The sequence below is a fragment of the Cicer arietinum genome, chromosome 3 (assembly GCF_000331145.2).
Source record: "Cicer arietinum cultivar CDC Frontier isolate Library 1 chromosome 3, Cicar.CDCFrontier_v2.0, whole genome shotgun sequence".
Taxonomy (NCBI): Eukaryota; Viridiplantae; Streptophyta; class Magnoliopsida; order Fabales; family Fabaceae; genus Cicer; species Cicer arietinum.
Genome location: NC_021162.2, coordinates 72,211,010 through 72,237,606, shown reverse-complemented (window position 1 = coordinate 72,237,606; position 26,597 = coordinate 72,211,010). Strand labels below are relative to the sequence as shown.

The 26,597-nt window shown below is 28.6% G+C and overlaps 3 protein-coding genes across 4 annotated transcripts; 2 read left to right on the top strand and 1 right to left on the bottom strand.

Moving 5' to 3' along the window:
- The first annotated feature begins 10,587 nt into the window (after positions 1-10,587).
- LOC101496741 (uncharacterized) lies at positions 10,588-15,701 on the top strand. Of its 2 annotated transcripts, none has more exons than XM_027332947.2 (8): positions 10,588-10,745; positions 10,847-10,949; positions 11,315-11,419; positions 11,524-11,609; positions 12,300-12,541; positions 13,910-14,099; positions 14,492-14,675; positions 14,781-14,933. In XM_027332947.2, the coding sequence occupies exons 1-8, from the start codon at positions 10,693-10,695 to the stop codon at positions 14,808-14,810; spliced, it is 993 nt and encodes a 330-aa protein (XP_027188748.1). In that variant the 5' UTR covers positions 10,588-10,692; the 3' UTR covers positions 14,811-14,933. The 2 variants fall into 2 exon arrangements, with proteins under 2 accessions (XP_027188748.1, XP_004494230.1); XM_004494173.4 differs by lacking the exon at positions 14,781-14,933 and adding an exon at positions 15,149-15,701 and having other exon boundaries at positions 10,589-10,745.
- Positions 15,702-17,194: 1,493 nt separating this feature from the next.
- On the top strand, positions 17,195-21,552 carry LOC101496409 (uncharacterized). The gene is made up of 10 exons (XM_004494172.4): positions 17,195-17,535; positions 18,625-18,708; positions 18,806-18,939; positions 19,033-19,130; positions 19,781-19,869; positions 19,951-20,056; positions 20,368-20,519; positions 20,593-20,663; positions 21,013-21,127; positions 21,218-21,552. Exons 1-10 carry the CDS (start codon positions 17,341-17,343, stop codon positions 21,383-21,385), a joined length of 1,212 nt encoding a protein of 403 aa, XP_004494229.1. The 5' UTR covers positions 17,195-17,340; the 3' UTR covers positions 21,386-21,552.
- Positions 21,553-24,166: 2,614 nt separating this feature from the next.
- On the bottom strand, positions 24,167-25,374 carry LOC101496081 (secoisolariciresinol dehydrogenase-like). The gene is made up of 2 exons (XM_004494171.4): positions 25,218-25,374; positions 24,167-25,129 (listed from the first exon to the last, which is right to left on the bottom strand). Exons 1-2 carry the CDS (start codon positions 25,247-25,249, stop codon positions 24,340-24,342), a joined length of 822 nt encoding a protein of 273 aa, XP_004494228.1. The 5' UTR covers positions 25,250-25,374; the 3' UTR covers positions 24,167-24,339.
- Positions 25,375-26,597: the final 1,223 nt, after the last annotated feature.

The window sequence follows — 26,597 nt, the reverse complement described above, 5'->3', positions numbered from 1 at the left end:
ATATATATATATATATATATATATATATACTAAAAGGTAGAGCAAAATAAGAGGATAATATTTATTGGGAATGAAAGTACAATTTCGACCTTTCACAAATTGAAATATTCCTTCGGTGTGAAACTGAACAAGGAACTTCATCAAATCCCCTTATCATCCTCTTAGGATTATTTCAAAACATTAAAGTTAACACCGCTAGACCTTGGATTTGTAAAACTTTCACATTCTCACTCAATCTGTTTCACTTATTTTTACTAGCTGAACGACCTTAGTATCATCAATAAATTGAAATTGCAAATGTTCTACCTTAGGTCTTCTTAACCTTTTTTTTATAATTAAAATAGGTTTTACAATGATTAAAGATTATCCAACATCATCATTGAGAATAACATTATGTCGCATTCTACTCAAGGTCAATCCCTAAAAAAAATATAATATTAGTATTCTTTGTTTCAATCACAACACTCTAACACGTTGTAATTGAATACTAAAATTCACTTTAGATAGGAAAAACAAATTAGTTTAATGTCAACCACAATCCACGTTAATATCAAATTCCACCGCAATCTCATATTCATTTTTACCATCCATATTTTTACTCTTTAATTTACCCATGTAAGTTTCTATAGTGTTTCTAATGTCACTCCCAAAGGCAAATTGTTATTCCTTTCAGTTTTTATTTGAGTAGAGAACCACTCCAACCTCTAACTAAAAATACATGTTATCACTCCGTAACGAAATCATGAAATCTATCAAAATCAAAGCATTTGAAACGCTCTTGGACCCCAATTTTCAAAACCATCACAAAGCAAAATTAGTTTTTTTTTAACTCATTTTTTAAAATGTTTTAAATATACTTATAAAAAATCATTAAAAAATATAGGTCGACATTTCAACATAGACTAAACTTGTTTGTGTAAAATTTTGTAGAAATTAAAAAAAGTAATTTTTTTTAAAAGAACTACAAATGAAATTGTAAAATTTTATAGATATTAAAAATATATTTAAGTCTTTTAATATTTGATTATACAAGTGTACAACAATAGTATCGGCCATTGATTATTTATGTGCTTGGGTTATTTCAAGGCAAAATAACAAATGCTATAGTTTTAAGCTCTCAGAATTACAGGGTAATTAATGAAGGCATCAAGTCCGGCTTTATTTGTTACTTCTCAAGCTGGACTCTTTATTTCAGAATAAATTTTCTATATGAAAAATCAGATGCTTTACTTTCATAATTCATACGACTATTAATTGATTAATATTTATGTGTCATTCATTCAAGTGTTCTGATTGTATGCATCGATCAGTAATTTCAAGTTATGAAAAAAGGACATTTTGTGCACAGGAAGTATATGTCTTTATTTAAATGCATGTAGATAAAGAGTACAATAATATGTACTACATGACGATAGAACAATAGGACATGTCACAAAGAGAGACTGGTAAGAGAAAATAATACGTATACTGATTACATATCTTGGGATTTAAATTTGGCTTGAACTTATAACCTGCATAGAAGTTGGGCTAGGTAAGTTTTATTAATTGCTATTAACCATTTTCTTGCAAGTTGCAACCAACGATAAAAAAAAAAGTTGTATATTTGTGAAATAAAATATTTAAACTTTATTTTAAGGAAGAGAGTCATAAGAGAGTGAGTGGTTTGGAGAAGTTGGATATATATATAGGTTAAATTACATATGTGGTCCTTTAACTTAATTTCAGATAACGTTTTAGTCATTTATCTTTTTTTTTTTTCCAATTTAGTCCTTTATTCCTAACAATATCAAATAAAGTATGAAAATATGAATTTATTTGAAGATTTGCGTTACGAATTTGATGAAATTTGTATTATATTGAAGAATATAATTAATTTTATGAGTTTTGATTGCATTTTTTTTGAATTTTTGTATAAAAAAGGATAACATTGTTGAAATTTTAAAACATAAAATATTAAATTGTCACTTAAAATTAAAATAAAGGACCAAGTTGGGAAAAAAAAAGATAAATGACTAAAACGTTACCTGAAATTAAGTTAAAGGACCACAGATGTAATTTAGCTATATATATATATATATATATATATATATATATATATATATATATTTAGTTGTTGGATTAAAATTGATATTTTGTTGTTAATTTAATTAATTTAAGTATTTTGTTATGTTTTATTATTTTAAGTATTAAATGATATGTTGTTATTTAGTAATTTTTTTTTATTACTCACGAACCCAACTCAATCTAACTCGCGCATAATCGAGTTGGTTTGATGAAAAAATCATGGATTTAAAACTCAACTCAACCTAAATCTCGGTTTGGATATCAGATTTGGCAAAAAACAAGTCAACTTAATTCATATACACTCCTAGTTGGAATGATAAGAAGATTATGAATTGTACTCTTCCTTCTATAAAAAATAGGTCTTACCAACACTAAGAATACTAGAATTAGAAATTTTTTATTAATAAAAATAATATTTGAACATTTAACATTTTGAGAATTGAAATCAAATTTAAAATACAAATTTCAAAATAAATTTTCTATATTTGAATTATAACACTGACTGTTTAAAAAGAAAAACTTTATTTTAAGATAAGAACTGAATATAATTATTTTGTTATAAAATGACAGAGGAGAATTTGACCTGTAATGTTTCCGAAAGGGCACGCATGGATTGTGTTTTTCTTTTTTTTACTAAATGTGAAAAAAATTGATCTTCATATACTAATCTACTAGAATTTATAATGGTTGGTACTAGGTAGACATCTTCCTAGAATTTGGATGGCATTGTGTTGGACAAGAAGTAGGCTATAATGCTAAGGTAACAGAGAATAAACCTTGACAAATGAACCACTTGAAAAATCCATTTAATAATAATAATAATAATAATAATAATAATAATAATAATAATAATAATAATAATAATAATAATAATAATAATAATAATAATAATAATAATAATAATAATAATAATGTTCGTTGGCCAAATTAACACGATTTTGAGTGAATTTGTTGAAACCAATAAAAAATACACAGATTAAATTGTGTTAAATTTACATATTTTTTATGGTTGTTTATTTGTTTTTAGTTTGGTTCTCTATCTTCAAATATATTATCGGAAGTTAAGATTTAGTAGCGTAATTTACAATATCAAAAATTACAATTCGATAAAATTATATAAACAATAAAACTATAAGTCTGAATGAACAATCATCCACATTTTTTTAGATAAAATCTGTACTGAACTAAATGGTTTAATTTGAGATGGATTAATTGGATAACAAGTAATTGTGTTTCTAACTCGTAATTTTCCAAGAATAAATTCACAGTTTATAACTGTTTCAAGTATAAACTAATTTTCAAAAATAAATTTCCTAGTTGCTCAATGAGATTTGAGAGGACACCATACATGTGTACCTTGTATCTGTAACTCTTCTTTAGTATCCATGAACACATGTATAATCTTAATAGTATTCTAAGTGTGTTATGTGTAGGTCATGTACTGATCTAACCAAGTCTCAAATAGTCAGAGTGCAACAAAATCTATGGGTTGGATATATGGGTTCAAGGTTCTAGATTTTCAAATTTGTTGCTAGAACCGAATTTAATCGAATTTCAATAAGTTAATTCAATATATAGGTTTTGCTCAAATCGCTTAACGTCCGTTCCATAATTTTAGGATCGACCTAAACATTTTATTTTAATCTTAAAACTTAGATCTTTAATATCTAAAAAAAAAAAAAAAACTCTAACAATTTTAAAAATCTTAATGCAATTTTTTTTTTTAAATTCTAAAATTTTAAAAAATTAAACCATCTACCGTTGATTTTGATGTACACCCTATTGGCCAGGCCCTACATACACTCTCGTAGTCCTCGTCGCATGTTTGGGGTAGCGACCTCACATGACCAATCTTTTGGAGCACATCAAAAATAAATTTTATATGTTGAAACTCAAGGGATCTAACTAATGAAAGGTTTAATTAAATATTTGAAAAATCAAATGTTTTATTTATAAATAAATGTTATTGACTTATTATTATTACTGAAATAATCAAGAATAAAATGGATCTTAAATTAATGTACATATCCAGAAATCAAGTATGCAGAGGAGTACTGTAGGATACTAAGATTCATTAATTAGTTTTATAGCACAGATCTATAAATTTGTTTAATAAATAGAGTATTTAAGTAGTGTAGCACAAGCAGTTTATTTTAGAAATATTTAGGCCATTACGTTATACTCTTATGATCTTGACAATAAAATTATATTCTAATAATTAAAAGTCATTAGAGAGATTATAATTATTGAACCAAAATCTAGTTATTAAGATAGTTCTTTGAAGACATTTAATGTTTCTCTAATGTATATATACTTTATAGAATAATATTAATTATTTCTATTACTATTTTAAATGTCAAGAAACATTTGTTTAAATTGAAATTATTAAAATTTTATTTGTGATTTATAGATATAAATTTTTAAAAATTAAAATTATTAAAAATTTATTTGTTATCTATTATATCAAAAGATAAATTAAATAATTTTATTTTGATTTCTATCAAACATATTTTTTTTATAATTATTATTTAATGATCTTGAAAAAAATAAATTTATACAATAGATTAGCATGACATAATTTTTCTTATTTTATCTAGAACACCCGAAATCTCAAACATAGCCACGCTTTCTCTGTTCGAAAATAATTAAGTGTTGCTTTAAACAAGAGAAAAAAAATTAGTGTTTCGACGTAAGATTAATTACTTTATTATTACAATTTTTCTTCAAAATAATATTGTGTATTTAACATTTAAGTGATCATTATACTCTTTCGGTGCCATCATAAGTGTCATACTAGTAGATTATTTTACACAAATTAAGAAAAATTATGACTGGAAAAATATTTAATGAATATGTACTATGAGTATAAATTAATTTTACATTGATATCCTCTCAATAAAAGCTGTCTATTTTATTACCAATTATACTATTAAAGTGGTCTAAAATATATGAATTTTATGGAATGCTAATGTAAAATTATTTTCATTACCAATGCATGTATCTTTTTCTCAAAAAATAAAACAATAGATTTAACAAATTAATGTTATTATCTACAAGTATATTTACTCTTATCATAGAAAAGCAAAGTAAAGTATATAATATTAATTGGACAGTGTAATTGAAAAATTAATTAATGCTAAATTGAAATTAAACATTTATTTTGGAATTTTTTTTATTGTTAAATACCATTTTTTTTTCTCTAGACGAAATGATAAATATTATAAAAATTTATACACACAAAATTGCAAAGTTTTAAATGTATGATATCCAACTTAAGAATTTTAATATTTGTGAGTTGAAATATAATTTAATAATAACACTTATTAAAACACTATCAAATTTTTATGTTTTTTATCCGTCAAAGTCAAGACAGCTTTAAGTAAATACGATGGTTATCTTCCAATGAATACATGAAATAAACAGAAAACTAAAATATATTTTTTAAATGGTATTATTTTTTATATTTTATTTTTGAAAAAAGAAATGCATAACTAGTACTCAATTCTTCAAACTCAACGACTCAATTACTAAATAGCAGTCACCAACAATTCTATATTATTATGTTTCAACAATTAATATTTGTTTTAATAAAATTTATTAAACATTGTCGGAAAAAAAATAGAAATATATTTGTGTTTATATTATGATCCTCCTTAATATACACTCAAAGTTATTAACCACCTTCTCTAAAAAAAATATTACTAAACATCTAATTAAAAATAAGATTAAATATATTTTTAGTGTATATTAAATTTAAATCTTTTAATTTTATTTATGTAAAATATAAATATAACTTTTAGTTCCTACAAAATTATTATACATAGTCTTTGCAGTTAGTCAACTTATATTTTTAAATGAATTTTTGTAAGCATGTTTACAAAATATATAAAAATTTATTCCACAAAAAATAATTTAAAAATATGATTTTTAAATTTACATTTTTATTATTTTTATCTTGAGTTTTTTACCCTTAAAAAATTCATATTTCATTCATTCAAAATTTTAAAATTTAATTTTTTATGGATAAACATTTTAAAATGTTCTAAACATTCTTAACAAAAATTATTCAAAATTTTTAAAATTATAAAACTATTAAATATATTTCATTTTAGCAGATACTAAAACTGCATAGTAGATAATTTTAAAGAAACTAAAATTTAAAATTTTATTTAACAATAACTAAAATTAAAAAAAAAATAAAATTTTATAAAAACTACAAAATATTTAACCGGCGACAAACATTAAATTATTATCCTAAAAAAAACAATTAATTACTAGACCATTGAAAGTCAAATACATGGGCGGTATTGTAGACAGTTGTGAAATTATTTTGTTAACTCGTACTTTTGTATATACTCAATTGGCCGAATTTCATTTACTCTTTATATTAATTGTTTTGTTTGCTAGAGTTGGTAGATAAAGAATTGAAGTTCAGTTTGCCAAATATGGTAACATTGACTGTGTGTGACTTATTAAAATGTCTACTTATAGGTAAGATCGGAGTTAATGATAAGAAAACGGGTGGTTTGTTTCAAAAATAAGTAAATAATTTGGCTCGATGAAGTTTTTAGGGTGTGATGGCATTCTTCGAGACAATGATGGAAAGTATATGATCCATTATGTGCAAAAAAAATTAAGTTTGTGACATCCTACATAATAAGATGTGGAATAAGGATATGGATTTGAACAAGACTCTTCTATAGGAAATTACACATATTTAAGTGGAGACGGATTTAAATGTCTTAGTTGACATGACGGATTTAGATGTCTTAGTTGACATGATGATTGATAATTGCAAAATCAATAAAAATATTTCAACTCTTATATCTCATATTCGTGAGCTACGAAATATGGATTGACAAATCAAGATCTACCACATCTAATGGAGTTTGCATGTCTCGTAAATTAGTTTTATAATTTTTTTGTATTCTATTCCTTTTTATACCATTTTTATTTAGAGTATCAGTAGATTGAGAGTTGTGGAGGAGAGGACAGTTATGAGCTTTTTTTTTTTTTAAAAAAAAAGTAAATAAATAAACAATTATATCTATATTAATTAAGTGACATTAATAATATTTTACAATTTTATTTAAAAATATTTGAACTCGGTATTTTAAAATTACAAGACTAAACTCTTACTATTAAATTAACACTTGAAATTTTTTTTTTCTGACATAAAAAATAATAATTTAATGTTTATTAAAAAGTCTATGATAAAATCGCACATATTAATTTCATTATCCTTTAACTTAATTTCATATAACACTTTAGTCATTTATCTTTTTTTTTTTTTTTTTGATTTAGTCTTTTATTTAATTTTGAGTAATAATTTGATCATTTATATCTTAAAATGTTATCAATATTATAATTTCTTTACATAAACGTATCAAATTCATCAAAATCTTCAAACAAAACCCATAAAATTCAATATCAATTTCAAGAAAATTCATATATTCATCAAATGTGTAATTCAAATATTTAAATAAACTCATATTTTCATATTCAACAATATCAAGTTCATTAAATAAAGAAAGAAAATATGAGTTTATTTGAAAATTTGAGTTATGAATTTGATAAAATTTGCATTATATCGAAGATGATAATTAATTTTATGGATTTTATTTAAAAATTTTGATGAATTTTTTAAATGTTTGTAAAAGAAAAAGATAACATTGTTGATATTTTAAAACATAAAAGATCAAATTATTACTTAAATTTAAATAAAAGATCAAATCGAGTAAAAAAAAATAAATGTCTGAAATATTACTTGAAATTAAGGTAAGAGACCGAACAAACAATTATTGTTTAAAAGTAAAAATATCATTGAAACAATAAATATATTTTAAAGTTTATAATTTCTTTTCTTCTTATAAACGACACTAATTTTTTTTTTCTTTCATTTTTTAATTTTAAAATTCTTATAATGAGATCTAGAGATAGTAGTTGCATAGCTACCATACATGTTAGCTTCTAAATATGGAGGCAGAAATTAAAAGACAGTGTCCTGTGTTACTTTAAATTTGATTACTACTATTATGGATAAGAGTGTAGCATTCAAACGCCATTAACGGATCCATTTCATGTGCCAAGTTGCCAACCAAACTCACCAGATACTTCTCAACAAAACCAATTGCATCTTTTATGTACCATTACTACCATTCAAACCTCTATGCTTTTCAATTACTTAATTTTTGTTGTGTGAGGAAACTACTACTCCTACACTTTAATTGAAGTTGCATATTTCAATGACAAATCTTTCAATGCTCTCATTAAACACTGTGTAAGCACTCAAATATTTTAATGAATTTCAAGATCTATCCTTTCACGTGACTGTAGATTCTTGAAAATTAATTGCAATTTGAGGTTGCTTCCAAGTTTTTGAGTACATTGAGTTATTAATGTTGTTATGTATGTTGGGTATTACTCCTTCGTTTTTTATTTTTGTTGGTGTAAGATTTTTGTACAGAGGTTAAAAAAGTACTCCCTATTTTTATCACTATTTATTTATAAATTCTCATTTTCAATACGAAGAATACAAACATTTATTGTCTCGATTCTCTTGAAACAAAAATTAAATAATAAAATCGTTGAAGATATAAAATGAGAGAGTCCAACTATACACCAAATTCATCTTAATGTATTTGCTCCATAGGACAGAATGTGTACCTTTGGGACATGGCTTTGCAATATTTTTTTTTCGGAAGGCTTTCCATGATCTTTTCATTTAATTTTCTTACAAAAACATAAATAGCTCTACATGTTATTTATTTATTAATCTTTTACCGTTAATTTGATTGAAGGAGAAGAATTATATAAAACTTTAATCGTTTAATTCAATTCTTTGAAAGAGATGGGAGCAAATTTATATTGTGCCAAATTTTACCCCTTTGAAATCTGAGGAGATTTGGAGGGGGTTTTGTTTGAGATTTGAACTTAAATATATTTTAATTTTATTTTTCTCTATTAAAATTATTTATTCTTTTATAATAAAAAAAATCTCTTCTTTTTTTTTTTATTTCATAAAAAAATCTCTTTTGTCTCCTTATCAAATAAAACACCACAAATATAAATTGGTTTTTAGCGTGTATAATGTATAATTGATTATTAATGTGTATTGAATATCTTTAAGATAAAAGTATAAAAAAATTTATAATACACATAATATAGTTATACTTTATATGTTAAATGATATTTAGAAAATATTATATGTTAAATAAAGTTGATTTTATATATATATATATATATATATATAATATTTATTGAGAAAGGACAATTTATATAATATTTTATTTAGAAGTGTAACAGGAAAAAATATTTGAATAACTTTATCTAACCATTGATAATATTTAATAATAAACTTTTAAATATTTTAATAATTTCTTTCTGGTCAACGAGTAAAATTGTTTAATGAAAATTTGAAAAATCTTCAAATAACTTCCACTACATACGAATAAAATAAGATATTTTGACCAAATTTTCATTTACTTAAATTTTAAATTTATTACCAACATTCTATTGATATACTTTTTATATCTATAAAAATATATTCCTATTGATATATTAAGGATCTTGTTACTTTTGGGCCGAGACTATTGATAATGTTAATCAAAATTCTATTATTAACATAAAATAAAATATATTAAATTAGAGAAAAAATACAGTTAATTAGATGAGTCAAAACAAAGTTATATTATAATAACTTTTTTTTATAAATAAAAGTTAATAAAAAATAATAATAATAATAACTGCCAAAAATTTCATTTATTCTAAAATTTCTTTTATAACTATAGAAAATTTCATTAATTCTAAAATTTCCGTTAAAAAATTCTTTCATTTATAACTATGGAAATTTCATTCATCCTGAAATTTCCGATAAACAATTTTATTTATTTATAACTATCGATAAACAGTTTTATTAAAGGTAGTTTGGACATTTTAAATATAAATTTTTTAAATGAGGAATATAAGATAAATTGAGGAGTACAAAACTATACCTGAAGTTCGGTATATAACTTACAACTATTGGATAGCCCACATCACATAAAGGCTTACTTTCCCCACCCCAACCCCTCGTACAGTTGAGAGGTATATATTAAATTTCTTTTTTTATGGAACGAACATAAATTGTAAATACAGTTTATAGTGGTGCACCTTAAAATTTGATTTTTTTTTTTACTACAAAAAAAAAAAAAAAACTATCACAGTACCATTTATTTTTATTGCAAGGCCTGTTTCTCATCTTTATAAAACTAAACAACAAATTAGTGATATTTTAGTGTTTAATAAAAAAAGAGTGGTATTTGGTACTTAAATTTTTTTTTTTGTAAAATTTACTCCAAAATATATATATATATATATATATCATTAATATAAATTAATTTTATATATTAGAATAGAATAAATAGTATTTATTTTAAAAAGTTAGTTGTTAAATAAATATATATAACAAGATGATAGATTATCGTTAAGAACACGGTGATTAGACTCCAAAACAAAAGTATTATTGATAAATAAAAAAAGAGAAACATTATTTATTGTGAAATAAAATAACATCGTTAAAAAATAAAAAAATGATAATATCTTTGAGAAGTAGAACTATGGCAGAAAAGAACTACAAAGAGCCAATCAATGGGTAACGCTCAGTCCCCTCCTACTGATCCTCGATTTCTTTCATCATCCAGGTTCTTCCTCTTCTTCTCTTTCTTCAATCACACACACGCACGCATATTATCTCAAAATCAATTTTCGTTTATTATTATTATTATTATTATTATTATTGCAGAGCTTTTACTCAAAAGGAACTTCAACACTTAAGCTCTCTCTTCGATTCTCTCGCAACTCAATCACAGACCAATGCCAAATACATCTCTCCTTCAGTTTTTCAGGTTTGTTTTTCTTTGTCATCTTCAATCCACTTATTATTTTCTTTAAGAGTAAATCACTATTGTATTCCTTGAATGTGTAAGAGACTGTCAATTTAATCCTTCAATTCTGTAAATAAGCAATTCAGTCCCTTAAATTGAATAATATCAATCAATTTAGTTTTTTTTCCTTCAAATTTAGCTTCACAATTTTCAAGGTTCTATTGTCTTTTTGTAATAAAAGACTATTCAAGTTAATATATAGGTTTTTCATTGCCAAATGGTGATTTACTCTTCCCTTATTAGCCCAATTGTTATTTTTCTCTGTATAACATATGAAAAATCTGTCTTCTCATTTTTTTTTTTCATTTTCATTTTTTGTGCTTTAGACATATTTCAAACTCCATGGCCCTGTTGGAGAGAGGTTGTTTGATTTGGTTACTCAAGAGCGCAAGGATCAAAGGTTAACCTTTGAAGACCTCGTTGTTGCTAAAGTTAGTTATTGGTTATCATCTTCATGTTTTGTTGCTATTGTCCCCAAAATTAGGATTTGATTAACTTTGTTTCTGTGTCTTGGGTTTAACTTTTTATGTTGCAGGCTACTTATGAGAAAGGGACAAAAGATGAAATTGAAGAATTCATGTTTCGCTTAGTAGATGTATCAGGAGATAATTTTGTAGGAAGGTACAACATTGAAACTTCTAGTTCTAGACTATACTTGTAAAAGTTGAATAAAGGATCTTATCATACACAACCCTTCATTTTGATCGAAATAATTATGCAATGAAATATTCTAATTCCTGTTCTTTTATTGTTCTTGATGAAGTGTCATTTTATATGTTGATATTCTCAGTGTGTCTATGGATATTTTTTTCAACCAATGAAGTTTAATTGCTCAGATTTAAACAATTTTGTGCAAGTTTAGTTGGCTGAAGTGTGTGATTAGTTCTACACTATGAAGCACAAACACAAGACATGTCCCTGATAATAATTTGAGAAAATAGTAGTATTTGAGTGCAACTACATGTGTCGTGTCGTGTTGGTGTTTGACACTGAAACATGTTGGACAACGGGCATGCCTTCAATCTAAAGTGTTAGTGCTACATACTTCTAAGTGGTACTTAGAGATAGTGCTGTTAGCATGATTGATATTCTTTTTATGTTTCTAAAGTAAGGGATTTTTTTTTGGTACAATAAAATAAGGGATTATTAAATGATCAAACTTTTACTTTACGTATGTATAAAGATTTATCCGTTTATATTTATATCAAGCTTTTAAATATTATTTTACTTTCTTTAGCTCGTTTAAATTTTGTCGATGCATGTTGCACTGGTGATGCAGTTCTGATTTGGAATCTTTTATGATTGATGCAGGTCTGATTTGGAATCGGTTATGATTGCCATTTTTAACGATATATTGTGCATAAACGATTCTGAAGTTGGATCAAGTTCACATAAAGATATTGTCAACATATTTCTGAATGCTGCAAATTTCTCCGTACACGATGAAAAGTGCACTGAGGAGGCTATGTCTTTTGACGATTTCAGAAGTTGGTGCGCTCATCTCCCAACTGTGAGGAAGCTTCTTGGAGGCTTGCTTTTGCCACCTGATTCAGGTCTTGCTGCACTTTATTTGCTATATTTTTGGTATTGACTTGATTTCTTATTAATTTATCTGAAATATGACTTAACAATGTTAACATTAAGGCCATGGAGTTATGAGGAGATAAACAATGGATTGTTTTATGCTCTTTGCCTTTGAACTTTGTTACTTGTAAGTTGTAATTGGAAATCTGTAACTTGCAAGCATTTCTTTTATGGCCCAAGTTTAATGTATGATCTGTAGCAACTATTTTAGCCCTGGATGTAGTGTTAAATTGTATGATTTTTTAGGATGGATCACGTAAGCACGAGTTGATATCAGTGTTATCAATTGCGGTTGGCTGACCGTGGCAGAAAGCCAAAAATCTGCCATTGCAATCCGCCCTGATGCCTCCTTGGCCATTATCTGACAACACTTTGATATGGTACTTCAAAAAAATATTGGAATACTAGTAGATAAATCAATTGAAGTAGGGCACCGTGATTTGAAGGGATTAGCTTTTATGTGGCTTCAAAAGGTTAAATGGGGTCGAGACATTGAGAATGCTATGGAATTAGAGCTCAGTGGTATGGGAAAACTTTATTAAGTGGGTTTGGCCGTCAATGCCACTAACCAAATCTAGGAATCTATCAGCATCTATTTAAACTTAAACAGGCATATGCAATTTCATCAAACTATATGCTTTCCTTTTTATTGTATTCATTTTAGTAACCTATCTTAGATAAATGCTTGTTGAAGGGTTTAGGGTTTAAAGTATGACACATAGTTAGACAAAGGATGTTTAGTGCATGATCTAGCAGATTTCCTAATTGCAATAGGAAGGTCTATATCAGGATACTCAACATGACTCTTAAGAACAGAAGAAGATTGACTTGTATCAGGACGATGTGCTGAATTATCTATTGGTTCAGAATCTTAGAAGGGTCGGAGAATGGGTCCTTCATTTATCTATTTATGATTTCTTCTTTCAAAGACATTTCCCTTCCAAGTAGGGCCAGTGGTAGTAAACCTGCTTTGTGTCTTCTAATCAGCAAATTGCTGATATCTTGACAAAAAGTTTGACAAGATCCAATTTTGAGCGACTTATAGTCAAGTTGGGCATGACAAATATCTATGTACCAACTTGAGGGGGTGTTAAAGAATTAAGGGAAATCATATTTGATTCTCTTTTATTTTATATTATTCTGTTTATTTTAATTTTATGATTTTGTAATTATTACTATTGTAATTTATTTTCTTATATAAACACCTTAGGGCTGTAGTAATAAAATATGAAATTATTTTGTCTTTTACTTTCTTCAATGCTATTGGAATAGTTTTGAAAAAAATTCAGGGTAAATGATTGACATATTTTCTTATTCCAATGTTCTGCTTTTTGTAGGAAGACCAGGTACTCAAATTCCTAATCTACTGATCCCGAAGGATATTGATACTAACATTGTACTTTTAAAAAAGGAGTATGCTTGGCATATAGGAGGAGCACTTTCTCAGCATGAGCTGGAAGATTGGAAGCTTTTGTATCATAGTTTTGTTAATGGTCTTAGTTTCAATACATTCTTGGGCAACATTTCGTAAGTACATTTTCATGCCTTTGAAGCATCCTACTCCTTTAAATTTGAGTAGATTTCTGGTAACTTTATGCACAAAGTTGCTTAAATCAGTCCTAGAAGAGATTGTGATTAGACATGCATGTGCCTTTTGCGATTAAGTCATGAACTAACAAATTTAGCAGCTGTGTTGTTACAATCCAACGCAACGTTAAAAGGTTTATTATCAATCATTACTGTAAAAGGCTTTATCAATTTCTGTTGTTTTCTGATGTTTGTAAATGCTAAATTTCAGTTAATTTGTTTATTTTTTATCTTAGGAATATTTTTTTCAGTTTCTAGGCTACTACAAATAAACTGTGGCCTGTAGGATTGGAAATTTGGAATGCATTAATAACTCCTAAACTTAACTGCAGAAATCATGAAGGCCCAACTGTGCTAATCATTAAGGATAAAGATGGTTATATATATGGAGGATATGGTTCTCAAAAATGGGAGCGGCATGCTGAGTTTTATGGAGACATGAAATGTTACCTTTTTCAACTAAATCCAAAGGCATCTATATTCCGGCCGACTGGAGCAAACAATAATCTGCAATGGGTAAAGTGTACTTATTTCTAATATTCTAAATTTCTTGCTAGCTTTAGAGGTTCAGTTATGTCCAAACCTAAATTCTAAAATGATTATTAGAGTCTATCCTAACAGGTTATATACGCAAGGATGCGTAAAGTGTAGATGTTGCTGCATGATGATTTTCTTATAAGGAAATGTTAGTAATTGATTTGGTAACAGCACCAAGCCACTGATCGAACCTTGGACCTCTTCTTAATACTTCTTTAGTGTCTCAACCCATTGCTACTAGACTATACCTTGGAGGACGTTGCTGCAAGATTTAAAAGGCATATTTTGATGATTAGATCCTATTGCATCCCACAGGGAGGATAGTTATCTCACATAATCACACTTTGCATAGGTTTTTTTTAAAGTTGATTTAGAGGGGCTAATTGTTAGACTATTCATTATTGAAATTTCATTGTTTTTTAATATAACTCTTGCTTGCCCATGTGTTGCAGTGTGCTGTCAACTTCAGTTCAGAGGAAATTCCAAATGGCATTGGTTTTGGGGGACGAGTGAATCACTTAGGGTTATTTATCTCAGCAAACTTTGATCAAGGGCATACATTTTCATGTTCTACATTTGGTAGTCCTTGCCTCTCAAAAACAAGCCGTATAATACCAGAAGTAATAGAATGTTGGGGAGTGACTCAAGGTGCTCCTGTACAAGGCAAGAACGATGGTGTTAAGGGAACTGTACTTGAGAGGTTTAAGGAAGATCGTCATATGCTCAATATGGTAGGGTTAGCAAATTCCAGCGAGTAAATTATTTATCGTCAATATATACAAACCACCTTTGTCTTTTTTTTTCTTGGGAAGCTTTTATTGGTATATTGTATCAACTATCTTGTGGAGTTTACTAGAAGGAAGGAATGCTGATATGGCTGCGCATCGGTTAGCCAAGGTGGCCATATTCTATGCTAATCTTCAGTATTTTATTGACATTCCAACTTGTATTTTGATGATTTGATTTCTAATGAAATGCATTATGTTTGTCTTTGTAAAAAATAAAGTATATAATTGGTTATCTTTGATAAGATCTTGCTCATTTAAATTCAACAAAACAGATCACTAGCAGCACTACAGTGGAAAACGAAGTGGTTGATGAGGTTTGTGAATTGTTACTCGCTTCGAAATGAAATTTGAGCAACAATTGTGTTAGATTAGAAAAGTTGATGTATTTGCATAATAATTAAGATCACATATATTAACTTTTAAATACTATTTTGACTTATATTTTATTTCATGGTAGAGAAAGTTTGATGCTGGTGGACTTTATATAAATATCACTGCATTTTCAGAAATTACCTTATAATGTTTGTAAAATGCTTGCAATAATCCTAACCAAACCCTACTTTTATTGGCTCTAAATTTAGGGCTTATTTTTTAGTTTACGGTTTTCTAGTTTAGTTTTTCATTTTTTTTCTAGGTTTAATGATTAATTTTTAAAAAATCTTACCGCTTTCTACTTTTTTATAGAAAATATTTGGAAAACTTAAAATTAATAAAAGAAAATCAAAAATTGCTAACGTAGGTCTCAACATTTACATTTAAAAAAAAATACTTATACCAAAAAAATAAAAAATTTAAGTGTTACAATTAAATTCGTCAAACAAATTTTACAGTTAATTAAAATAAATGATTTTTAATGTAATTTTGAAAAATAAGTAATATTTTTGTTATTTGTTAAAGAGTGAAGATTATGACTCAATAGTAAAAAGAAAAAATTAATTTAAACTCAATATGGCTCTTGAAAAAAATTAAAATAACTTTTAATTTTTAAAAAATGTTAGGACAACTTAGTTTCTACATCTACATGAAACACCTTAAAAAAGTGACCATTAAATTTTTGACAATTTTTAATAATAATTAAGAAATCGATACTTCTTTTTACTAATTTAAAAAACACAATTTAGTTATCGACAATAATTAAATTGACACGGTTTAATCTCTACAAAATTAAACATCCTTTAACAAATAATTTTTATGGGCTCATTTGTTACGATTATAAAAAAAAACTTTAATAATTTAGAGATATTTGTTTAAAGAAATAGAAGTTATTTTATGTTTTTTCATAATAATTAAAATTATTTTTCATGCAAAAACTCAATTGTAAAAAATTACAAAACAATTGAAATAATATTTAGATTATTTTTTAGATTGGGTTTTAGAAAAAAACGGAAATATACAGACAATACTCTAAAAAAGATTATTTATAAAAAATAAAATATTTGTTTAAAAGATGTAAGAAAGAGACCTAAATTATTGAATGTCAATTATGTCATATTTATCGGTAACAAACAAGCCCTAAATTGGGCCTTTTTTTAAATAAAAAAAATGTTTTATAATCAATGGCTAATATCTTCTCTCAGTATAAGATATAATCCTAGCCCTTTCCGTCAAATATAAAATAAATACAATCCTAGCCCTTGATTCCATCTAACCCTCACAAACCCTCACAAACCCTAATCCTTTTAGTACCCACCGCCACCGCCCCTCTCAGTCACTCTGTTCAAGTGTATCCCCTCTGACCTCCGTTTTGATATCAGTCCACCGCTAACTCCGGCCGTAGAACAGAAGTTTCGAACCATCAACACCTAGAGACCCACCCTTCTAATTTGAAACTGCATCTTCACTTCTACTCTCTAGACATGGACACTGATGCCATCAAAGATTCTCTGAACAAGCTGAAAGCTATTCGAATGGAGAATGATGAATATGAAGATGAAGTTGATGATTCTGATGATGAAGAGCTTGAACCGATCACTCTAGGTTTTCTTGAAAAGCCCAAGAATCGTCTCTATCTTTCCCGTCAATTTTTCCCAAGCAAAGCCGGAGGACTCCCGGTACTTTTACCTTCTCAATTACTCCATTGCACTTTTTTTCTTTATTGTTTTATTCAATGAACTAGTAAGGCCCCTTGCATAATTACACTGATATGATGAAAATATAGTGGAAAGTAGGTGTGAAATTTCCGCCATATGTTATTAGATTTAGCTCCTGTTTGTAGCTTAATTATAACCGGTAAGCTATTTTGATCATCTATCATGGAGAGGGTACTATTTTGCTAGTTGCACCCCTTTAATTTTTAGTTACACTCATACAAATAACTTTTTGTACGTGAATGTGAAAATTCACGAATGTTTTTAACTAAGTTTAAGCAGGTTTGTGAATTCAGTTCATCTAAGCTATTTGGGTGTGAGTGAGTGATTTAGGGGTGTAGCCAGCAAGATTCATTTGATCAATGCACAATGATTAAGAAAAGTAGTTTTCAAATCAAATTTGCCAACAATCAATAGTATACATTCTCTTTCCAAAACTATCAGTCATTATTAAGAGATATGAGTACTTGGTCTTTTAATTTTTGATATTTAGTTAGAGTATTTTTGTGAAAAACTAATAAATGCTTCTTGTAATTTGAAGAGGGTCTTATATAAAGGGACCATTTTTTTTGCATGAGGGTCTTACATATGGAGACAAAAGTAGTAGTAAGTACACCATGCAAGAGTGTGGATATGTAGAGTTTTGCCACAAGTCATAGGGGGAATGTTTTTTTTTCTTTTTATTGTAGAATAGGAAACAATGAGGGAAAATTCTGGCACATGTCATTTGGAGAAAACATAGAATAGATAGATAAATACATAGTAGAGTTTAAAGGAGATCTAGTCTCAGTGTAAACCAACTTTACACATGTATGCTGTGAGAATCCACTATTTTGATATGTCGGTCCACTCTTGTAACAAAATCTTAAAATTAATGATATAAGAAAGTGGCAAAATAATGAGTTTTCTTTTGATATAAGATTAATTGTAAAACTGATTTACACTAACAATACATGCTTCTTAATCTCATAAATATAAGATAAATAAATTATATGATTCAATAGAAGTGAGTTTCAGCATCTAATGGTTATATGATCCGTTGTGTGAAAATAGGCTTGGCTTGACCCACTGAATATTCCATCAGGGAGCTCTTGTGCGTGTGACATTTGTGGAGACCCTTTACAATTTGTGCTTCAGGTAAGCAGCTAATACCTCGTACTATTTTTTTGATGAGCATGATTTTTGTCTCCTACCTTGGATCATCTGAAATTGTATGAAACCCTTGACCTGCTAGGTTTATGCACCAATGGTTGAGAAGGAAAGTACATTTCATCGGATGCTATTTGTTTTCATGTGTCCTTCCATGACATGTCTTCTCAGAGATCAGCATGAGCAATGGAAACGCCATCCAACAAAACAATGCAGAAGGTCTGTGATCATCTTCTGTGAACCAAGTTTTCCATTCTTCTTAGTTCCTTCAACTGTTGCTCTGATAATGTAGTGATTTGTTGATTGTTGCAGTGTGAAGATTTTTCGTTGCCAGTTACCTCGCACTAATCCTTTTTACTCGAGTGAATGCCCCAAATATGATGGAAGTGACAAACCTTCTAGCAGTGGAGGTTGGCTACTCATTTTCGTAATACTGTCTCATTTTGATGAACATAATCCCATCTTATAATTATTTATTAGGATCATTTATATAACTCTCCCACTTTGATGAATGTTGTTGGTAGTTTTTTCCCTGAGCTAAATATGTGTTCGTAATTGTTAAGAGGTCTTTTACTTTGTGGGGAATGAAAGATTGTTGTTTCACTTTGGCTCTTTATTTAGCAGCCTTGTTAGTTGTGTCTGTACTTGTAACTGTCTTATTGCAGAGTACTAGTTTGAGTCAGTCCTGCATGAATAAGAAATAATTCTTGAATACGGATACTTTCTATCCATCTTTATGCTACTGCTGCTACATAGTAGCCCCATGGTTTTATCAGGAAATAATTAATACAATGTCCCATTTCAATCTGAAACTTACAAACTTAATTTGGTTACCCTAAACAGGCTGCACTCATTTTCTTCTTATAATGCTTAACATTATACCCACAGATATTTTTCTTAATGTAAAATAAAATATGAACTGCTTGCCATCAAGATAAGTTGATTGACACTTTAGTTTGGTTTAGAAGTTGGAGAACATCTACGCACACGGCACATCTGCATAAATGGAGTATTTTTCCAAATCTACCAGTATTCTAATGGAATTTTTTCTTACTTTCAGCTGCTCTATGTGATTGGTGTGGTACCTGGAGAGGAAACAAGCTCTGCAGTAGTTGCAAACAAGTGCGGTATTGCTCTGAGAAACACCAGGTATCTGAATTGCTTATGAGTCAAACAATTTCCTCTCCATAAATTTGATTCGTCTAACATTATTTCTCTTTCTATGTACAGGCCATGAGTTGGCGTGCGGGGCATAAAATTGCTTGCCAGCAAATACAAGTTTCTGTACCTGTTTGTGGCCCTAACAAAAATGGAACTACCTCATTGGATTGTAAAGGTCATGGTGGTTTAAAATTTCTATTCTATGTTCTTGCAGGGATTGTTTGCTTGTTGATAACAAAAACGTTACTCACTTTTTTAGACGAAATAAATAAACTATAAAACTAAATTATTGTGGTGCTTGGACTTAATGGTCTAATCCTGAAAAGAATGTGAAAAGAGTACCTGACCAGCAAGTTCAGACATGCTTGATTCCATTCCTAAGTAAAAATACGACGATAATTTATATTAGGGGTTAATATATTGAATTTTATGATGGCTACTATTTAGCTTCCTGTTAACTCACATCTTAGATCATTCATTGTACAGTTGGAAACAAAAACATATGGCCTGAATTTGAGATCATTGAAGATCAAAGTGAATATAAGGAAGACACACCTGAGGATGATAACTTAGCTAATTCCTTGATCTTGAGGAACAAGAGTGATGATACTATGAATTCACTCATGGATAGTTTTCAGGTATTAATTTGTTGTCAACAAGGTTATACTATTTTTAGAAGTATATTATTGGCTAATTATATGGTGTGAATAGGGTGATGGTGACAAAAAGAGTTGGGCCCACTTCCAGGAACGCATTGCCAATGCCCCTGAACAAGTGTTGAGGTGATTAATGTTTAGTAATTTTAGAGTACTTGAATCATTTAGCAATCTGCCTTATGTGATAGATTATTTTCTAAACTGAATAGGGAAAATTTTGTCAAAAGGATTTATTCTGTGCTGAATATAAACAAACAGGAAACCAGGAATATTCTTTGCCTCTATCTGTTTAACCTATCATTTGAAGCTGCCTTGTTTTGATGATAATCATGTATTGAGATATGTTACAGAGTTCATCAGCTTATAACCTGGATAGTGTTGCTGATATGTTACAAAGTCCATCAGCTTATCAATATGTACTAGTGTATATTTATTTTTGTTTAATTACACTCTGCTACTTATGCTATAATAACAGGTATTATAGGAACTCTAGTGCTAAGCCAATATGGCCCATTTTAAGTGGTCGGCCATCCAAAGATGATATCCCTAAATGCATTTATTGTGGTGGACTCATGTGTTGTGAATTTCAGGTAGTTATTGTTGTCAGTTTGCATGTACTGCTATTTTTCTTTCCGTTTCCTTCTCTGATAATACTGAGTTGTTAATGTTTGTGGTGCCAGATTTTGCCACAGCTGTTGTATTATTTTGGGGTGGACAATGAAGAGAACTCTTTGGATTGGGCTTCGATCGTTGTGTATGCATGTGAAGCATCTTGTGAAGCAAGTTTGGCTTACAAGAATGAATTTGCTTGGGTTCAACTTTATTCACCTTCTGCTGCCAAATCGTGAGAAATTTTAGTTCTAAGTTAAGTTTGCATCTGTTAGAAATTTTTTTGCCCCCTTTGCAGATATAAGTTATGTTAGGTTTCTTTCTTTTACGTAGAAAACAAATCTCATGATTTTGGTTAGAGATTATTCTTACATCAATTTCACAAATTTTCCTTCTTTTTTACTCATTATATTATTCATCCATTTGATGGTTTTGATTTCCTCGACAAATGAAGTAAATTCAAATTCATGGCCATCAATGGTGGTTTGTTTCACAATATATAGTTGGAGCATATTTGACATTTCAGCCAAAGAGCGAGTGAAAATCTGTTAAGAATTAAGAAGAATAAACCATTTATTATTGTATTTTGAACTATTTAATCAAATAATTATATGTGTAGGACAATCAAATTGATATTCCTCCCTTCAAGTTAAATTGACCATTCATTTTGGGCAAAATCTCTGTGCTGTGGGTTTAATGTTTTTTTCTTCCTGAGGGAATGTTTTAATGGTTCAATCTAGTCTTTTTCTAATGAACGGGTGTACACAGAACATTAACCTCTCTAATTTGCTGAATTGTTGATTTGCCTTTGAGTGAGAGTGTATTTCATTAATATGCAAAATACAGTAAATTTATCAAAATTGAAGGTAAAACTTGAGTACAGTATAAAGATATATACGCACAATGTCCATTAAAAAAAGTCTTATAAACCAGTGTCCTGAAGATATGGTTTAAGGTACATAATTTTCCATAACTTATGAAACAATGTACTAAGTAGGAAACAACTATCATAAGGTTAACATTTATCAAACATGCATATTCTCAGTGCATCTCAAACGCTAACCACAGAATTATGCGATACTGATAGATAGGGACTCATTCACTGCGATTATGTGAAAGCGGAAATAATTAGCTAGCCCACTTGATTCATCAAGTTTGACTTTCCAAATTCCCAGTGTTTTCACTCTAGAAGTGTTAAAAGTCTTAGAACTACCATACCCTGAAAGCGACATTTGCATAGCATTTGAAGTGAAAACTACAACACTCTTTTCTTGGTTAGTGACATAATACTTCGATCAAAAATGAATCATACAAGTTATGTATTTAGATGAAATACACCAATTTTTTTTACCATTCTTTTGGTAATATTTGAGACCAAAAAGTAATTCATTTAGAATAATTTAGACTTAGTGCCTATTTTTGGTGGGTTGTTTGTCAAATTTTTTGTTGCCATTTGTATTACCCTACCGAAAATGACTCTTAAAACGCGAAACACAACCATGTGAGTATCATATCCGTAGCTGATTTGGTCTTACGTTCATATTTGCTGCACGTTGTTGATTGATTAACTTCTGCACCGCAAAACTGAGAGCAGATTAAAGTTATAATAACAACAACTTATTGCAATGGTTGAGATTCACTATTTTAGAGTTGCCAAATAATTCAATATAATGCGGGCTAGAATTTGAAATATGTGATATATTGTGATATGATAAGTATTAAGAAGAGATTATGAAAAAATCTAAGTATTAAACGAGTTTATAAAAATTAAGAATAATCAAATATAAGAGTTATATATGTTATGCAATCTTATGAAGTGGTGTGTGTAACTTGTTAACCATATATGAATCAATAGAGAAGAAAAAGAAAAAGAGAAATTATAAAAGGAGGTTAATATTTCATTCAAATAGTAAGATTGTTTAATTGTATAATTCAATAGTAAGATATAAATATTAAAGTTTGAAAAGACTAAACTACTCTTAATATATAATATAAGAGTCTAATAACAGATTATCTCTCTTCAAATCAACTACCCATTAACTAGAGCATTGATAGTTTGTCAATCATACAAAGAACATAAAATAAACAGTTGTATTATACAACTTTATGAATTTTTAGTATGTTTCTCCCACACCATATTACACCTCCTTCTTTCCTCTCCCTCTTTTCCTTATGTGTTTTAATCTCCACCTTTAAAACTCATTTTTTTCTTCTATTCTCTTTCTCTCTCTTTTTGAGTGGATGATGGATATTTCAATGGATCCTCATGAAACATGACATGGTCTATTCCTCAGAGAAATATGCTAAAATTAAATAGAATTGTAAAATCCAACCGTTGATCCAGTCTAGTCTACCATAGACAAGTTTAATCTTATTCAACGTTAAAATGGCACCTTAAATTTGTTTTTTTTCCTTTTTTTTGTTTGATCTAGACAAGATTTCTGTTTTACTTTCTTGTCCTTTGTGTATACTGCATAGGGATTGGCCATAATCTATCTGTCCTATTATGAGGTTCAAGACTTGATTGGCCTGCCATATTACGTATCATTTTGTACGGTGATTCTACAAGATAGATATATTTCTGGATCTAGAAGCACGAGATAGATAGATTTTCAGAGGATTAAATATCTTTTTCTTTAAAATTTGAAAAATTTCATTTTTATTTTTTTATGGTCCTTTGGGCTAGATAGAAAATTCTTTAAAGGTTATTGAACACTTATAAAAAAACATTATATTTGTCTTGTGATAATTAATTGAGTGAGAGGAAATGTACAGTTAATTGAGAGAAAATATAGGGTGGGAAGGGATGAGTGGGTGTGGAAAAAAATTGTATTTATGTTTGGAAGTATATTTTAAGAGGACAAAAACATTGCAATTTTGTAAGTATATTTCAAAGTGCGAAAATTATGCATGATAAGTGGCGAGGACCAAAATACAATAGTGGTTAAAATATATTCTAGGACTAAAATCAATATAATGCATATTTTGTGAAACTAAATTTTGTATTAAGCCATTTAATTGATAAATCAACAATTGAAACATGTTCATAAAAGGCCCAAAGGAACTCAAACATAAGTTACAAAAGCCAAAGGCAAAGCATTTGTAGCAACATTACAATGAAAGCCAAGATGACCATCCCTTATGCTAGCTTGTTGATAATTATTTGTTTTTGCTTAATAATAGAAAAGAAAAATCAAGACTCTGAATACTGAAACATGTTAAAGGATGGATTAACAATGCTAAAGCCTCCATCAATGAGCAAATTATGGCCACTGATATACTTTGAATCATCACTAGCAAAAAAAAGTGCTGCATTTGCCACATCATCAGTTTTAAATGTGACACCCTTAAGATTAGCAAAGCCGCTCATGACATTTTCAAAGACATGATCATCACATCCAATAAATTGTGTAGCCAAAGGAGTTGCACAACCGTAAGGAGACAAACAATTAACCCTAATCCCAAATTGTCCAAGTTCAACTGCCGCATTTTTTGTTAAACCAACAACAGCATGCTTAGCGCAAGTATAAGCATGTGAGGCGGCACCACCAACATAAGAGCTTACACTAGAAGTACTTATGATGCTACCTGTGCGAGCTGGAATCATGGCTTGTGCTGCGTGCTTGATCCCCACAAAAACACCTGTAACATTCACACTTAAAACACGTTCGAAATCTGCTTTATCATTGTCGATTATTCTAGCGTTGTTGGGGCCACCTATGCCAGCATTGTTGAACATGATGTCGAGTTTTCCGTATGTTTCTACGGTTTTATCCACGGCGTTTTTTACTTGGTTCTCGTCGGTAACATCGCAGTGTACATAGAAACATGTTGATGCTCCTATGGATTCAACAACCGAATGTCCAACTTCATCTTGGATGTCTGCAATCACTACTTTCGCTCCTTGTTCGGCGAATATTTCAGCGGTGCGTTTTCCAATTCCACTAGCTCCTCCGGTTATCAAAGCCACTTTTCCTTCCAATCTGCAAACAATCAAACAAAACATTCAATCTATTTCACTAATTTACTTGTAAATCAACTTCAAAATTTTGTTGAAGAAATTTTTGTTACCTTCTGTTGACTGCAGGACTTGAACTTGCCATGATATCTGTGAGAAAATGAAAGAAAGGTAAAGGAGGAAAGGAACAGTATGTTTGATTGTGAAAAGGAGCTTAATTTATAGCAATGGATAGTCACATTTTATTAATAATTTTATATGCTAGGTGGCCTCTCGTGGTTTGTTAAGATCTGTAGACCGTATTTTAAGAAATTATTACGCTTTTCCATATTCTTGTTTCATTCATGAATGTTATCAATATTAACAAAGAAGTACCAATACAAAGGGTGCATATTCTATTATAGAAAAAAAATAATTAATCACACTCTCCAACTGTAGTTGTTTTTAGTGTGTCTTGATTCGCGTAGCTGATAATTTAAAATCTAATACGCCAAAGTTAGATCCAATTATGGACTAAGAATAATTAAGTTGGAATCTTATCACCCATATTTTTTTAATGATTTTTAATTCTTAAGAGTTTAGCGGAATATTCATATATATTGATTTTACATTTCAACACAAAATGTTCTTGTAGTCTTTTATTATCTGAATTTGTACTTACAAGACTATCATGAAGAATTTATATTTATAAATGTATCACGAAAATGATCACCTAATCTTAAATCTAAAATAAAATATTTTTTTTTATATAAAGAATAGTTATAATTACTGTTAGAGAATCCAAAGATATTATTTTTTAGATGTTATTTTATAGTATGAATCTTCTTTTATTTTATTTTTTTGATTTGTTTCCTTTTATGATGTTATTTTATAGTATGGATCTTCTTTTATTTTATTTTCTGATCTGTTTCCTTTTATGATGTTATTTTATAGTATGGATCTTCTTTTATTTTATTTTTTGATTTGTTTGCTTATATTTTGTTTTACTTAATTACAATCTCTCTATTTTATGATGTTATATTTTATTATTATGATTTGTTGCTGATTTAGGATTGAGTTCTTTATAAATAGATATTATTATTGAATCTTTTATAATAAAGTTATTATTAATAATATTCAAACCCTTATTATTTTCTCTCATATTTTTCTATAAAATTCTACAACTTCAACATGGTATCTAGAGCTTATTTTGATCTTTCTTGAGTTGTTTCGACATTATTCCACTCTGAGTTCCCAAAAGTTTGCAAATGAAATCATAGTTTTCTCTTTTTTGATGTGATTTTTTGGTGAGTTTCATACTTTTCCAACTTTTTCAGTGAGCCTCTTAAACAACCGTTATTTGTTTTTGTCGACCCTTTTCCGACACTCGTTTCAACATTTTCCATCCAGATCCGCAGCTGACACCATCATCACCCTTGTTTCCGACAACTTTTCCAGAGAACAATATATCCATCAACTTCGTTCTATCTAGATCGGCCCACGCTCGAAAACGT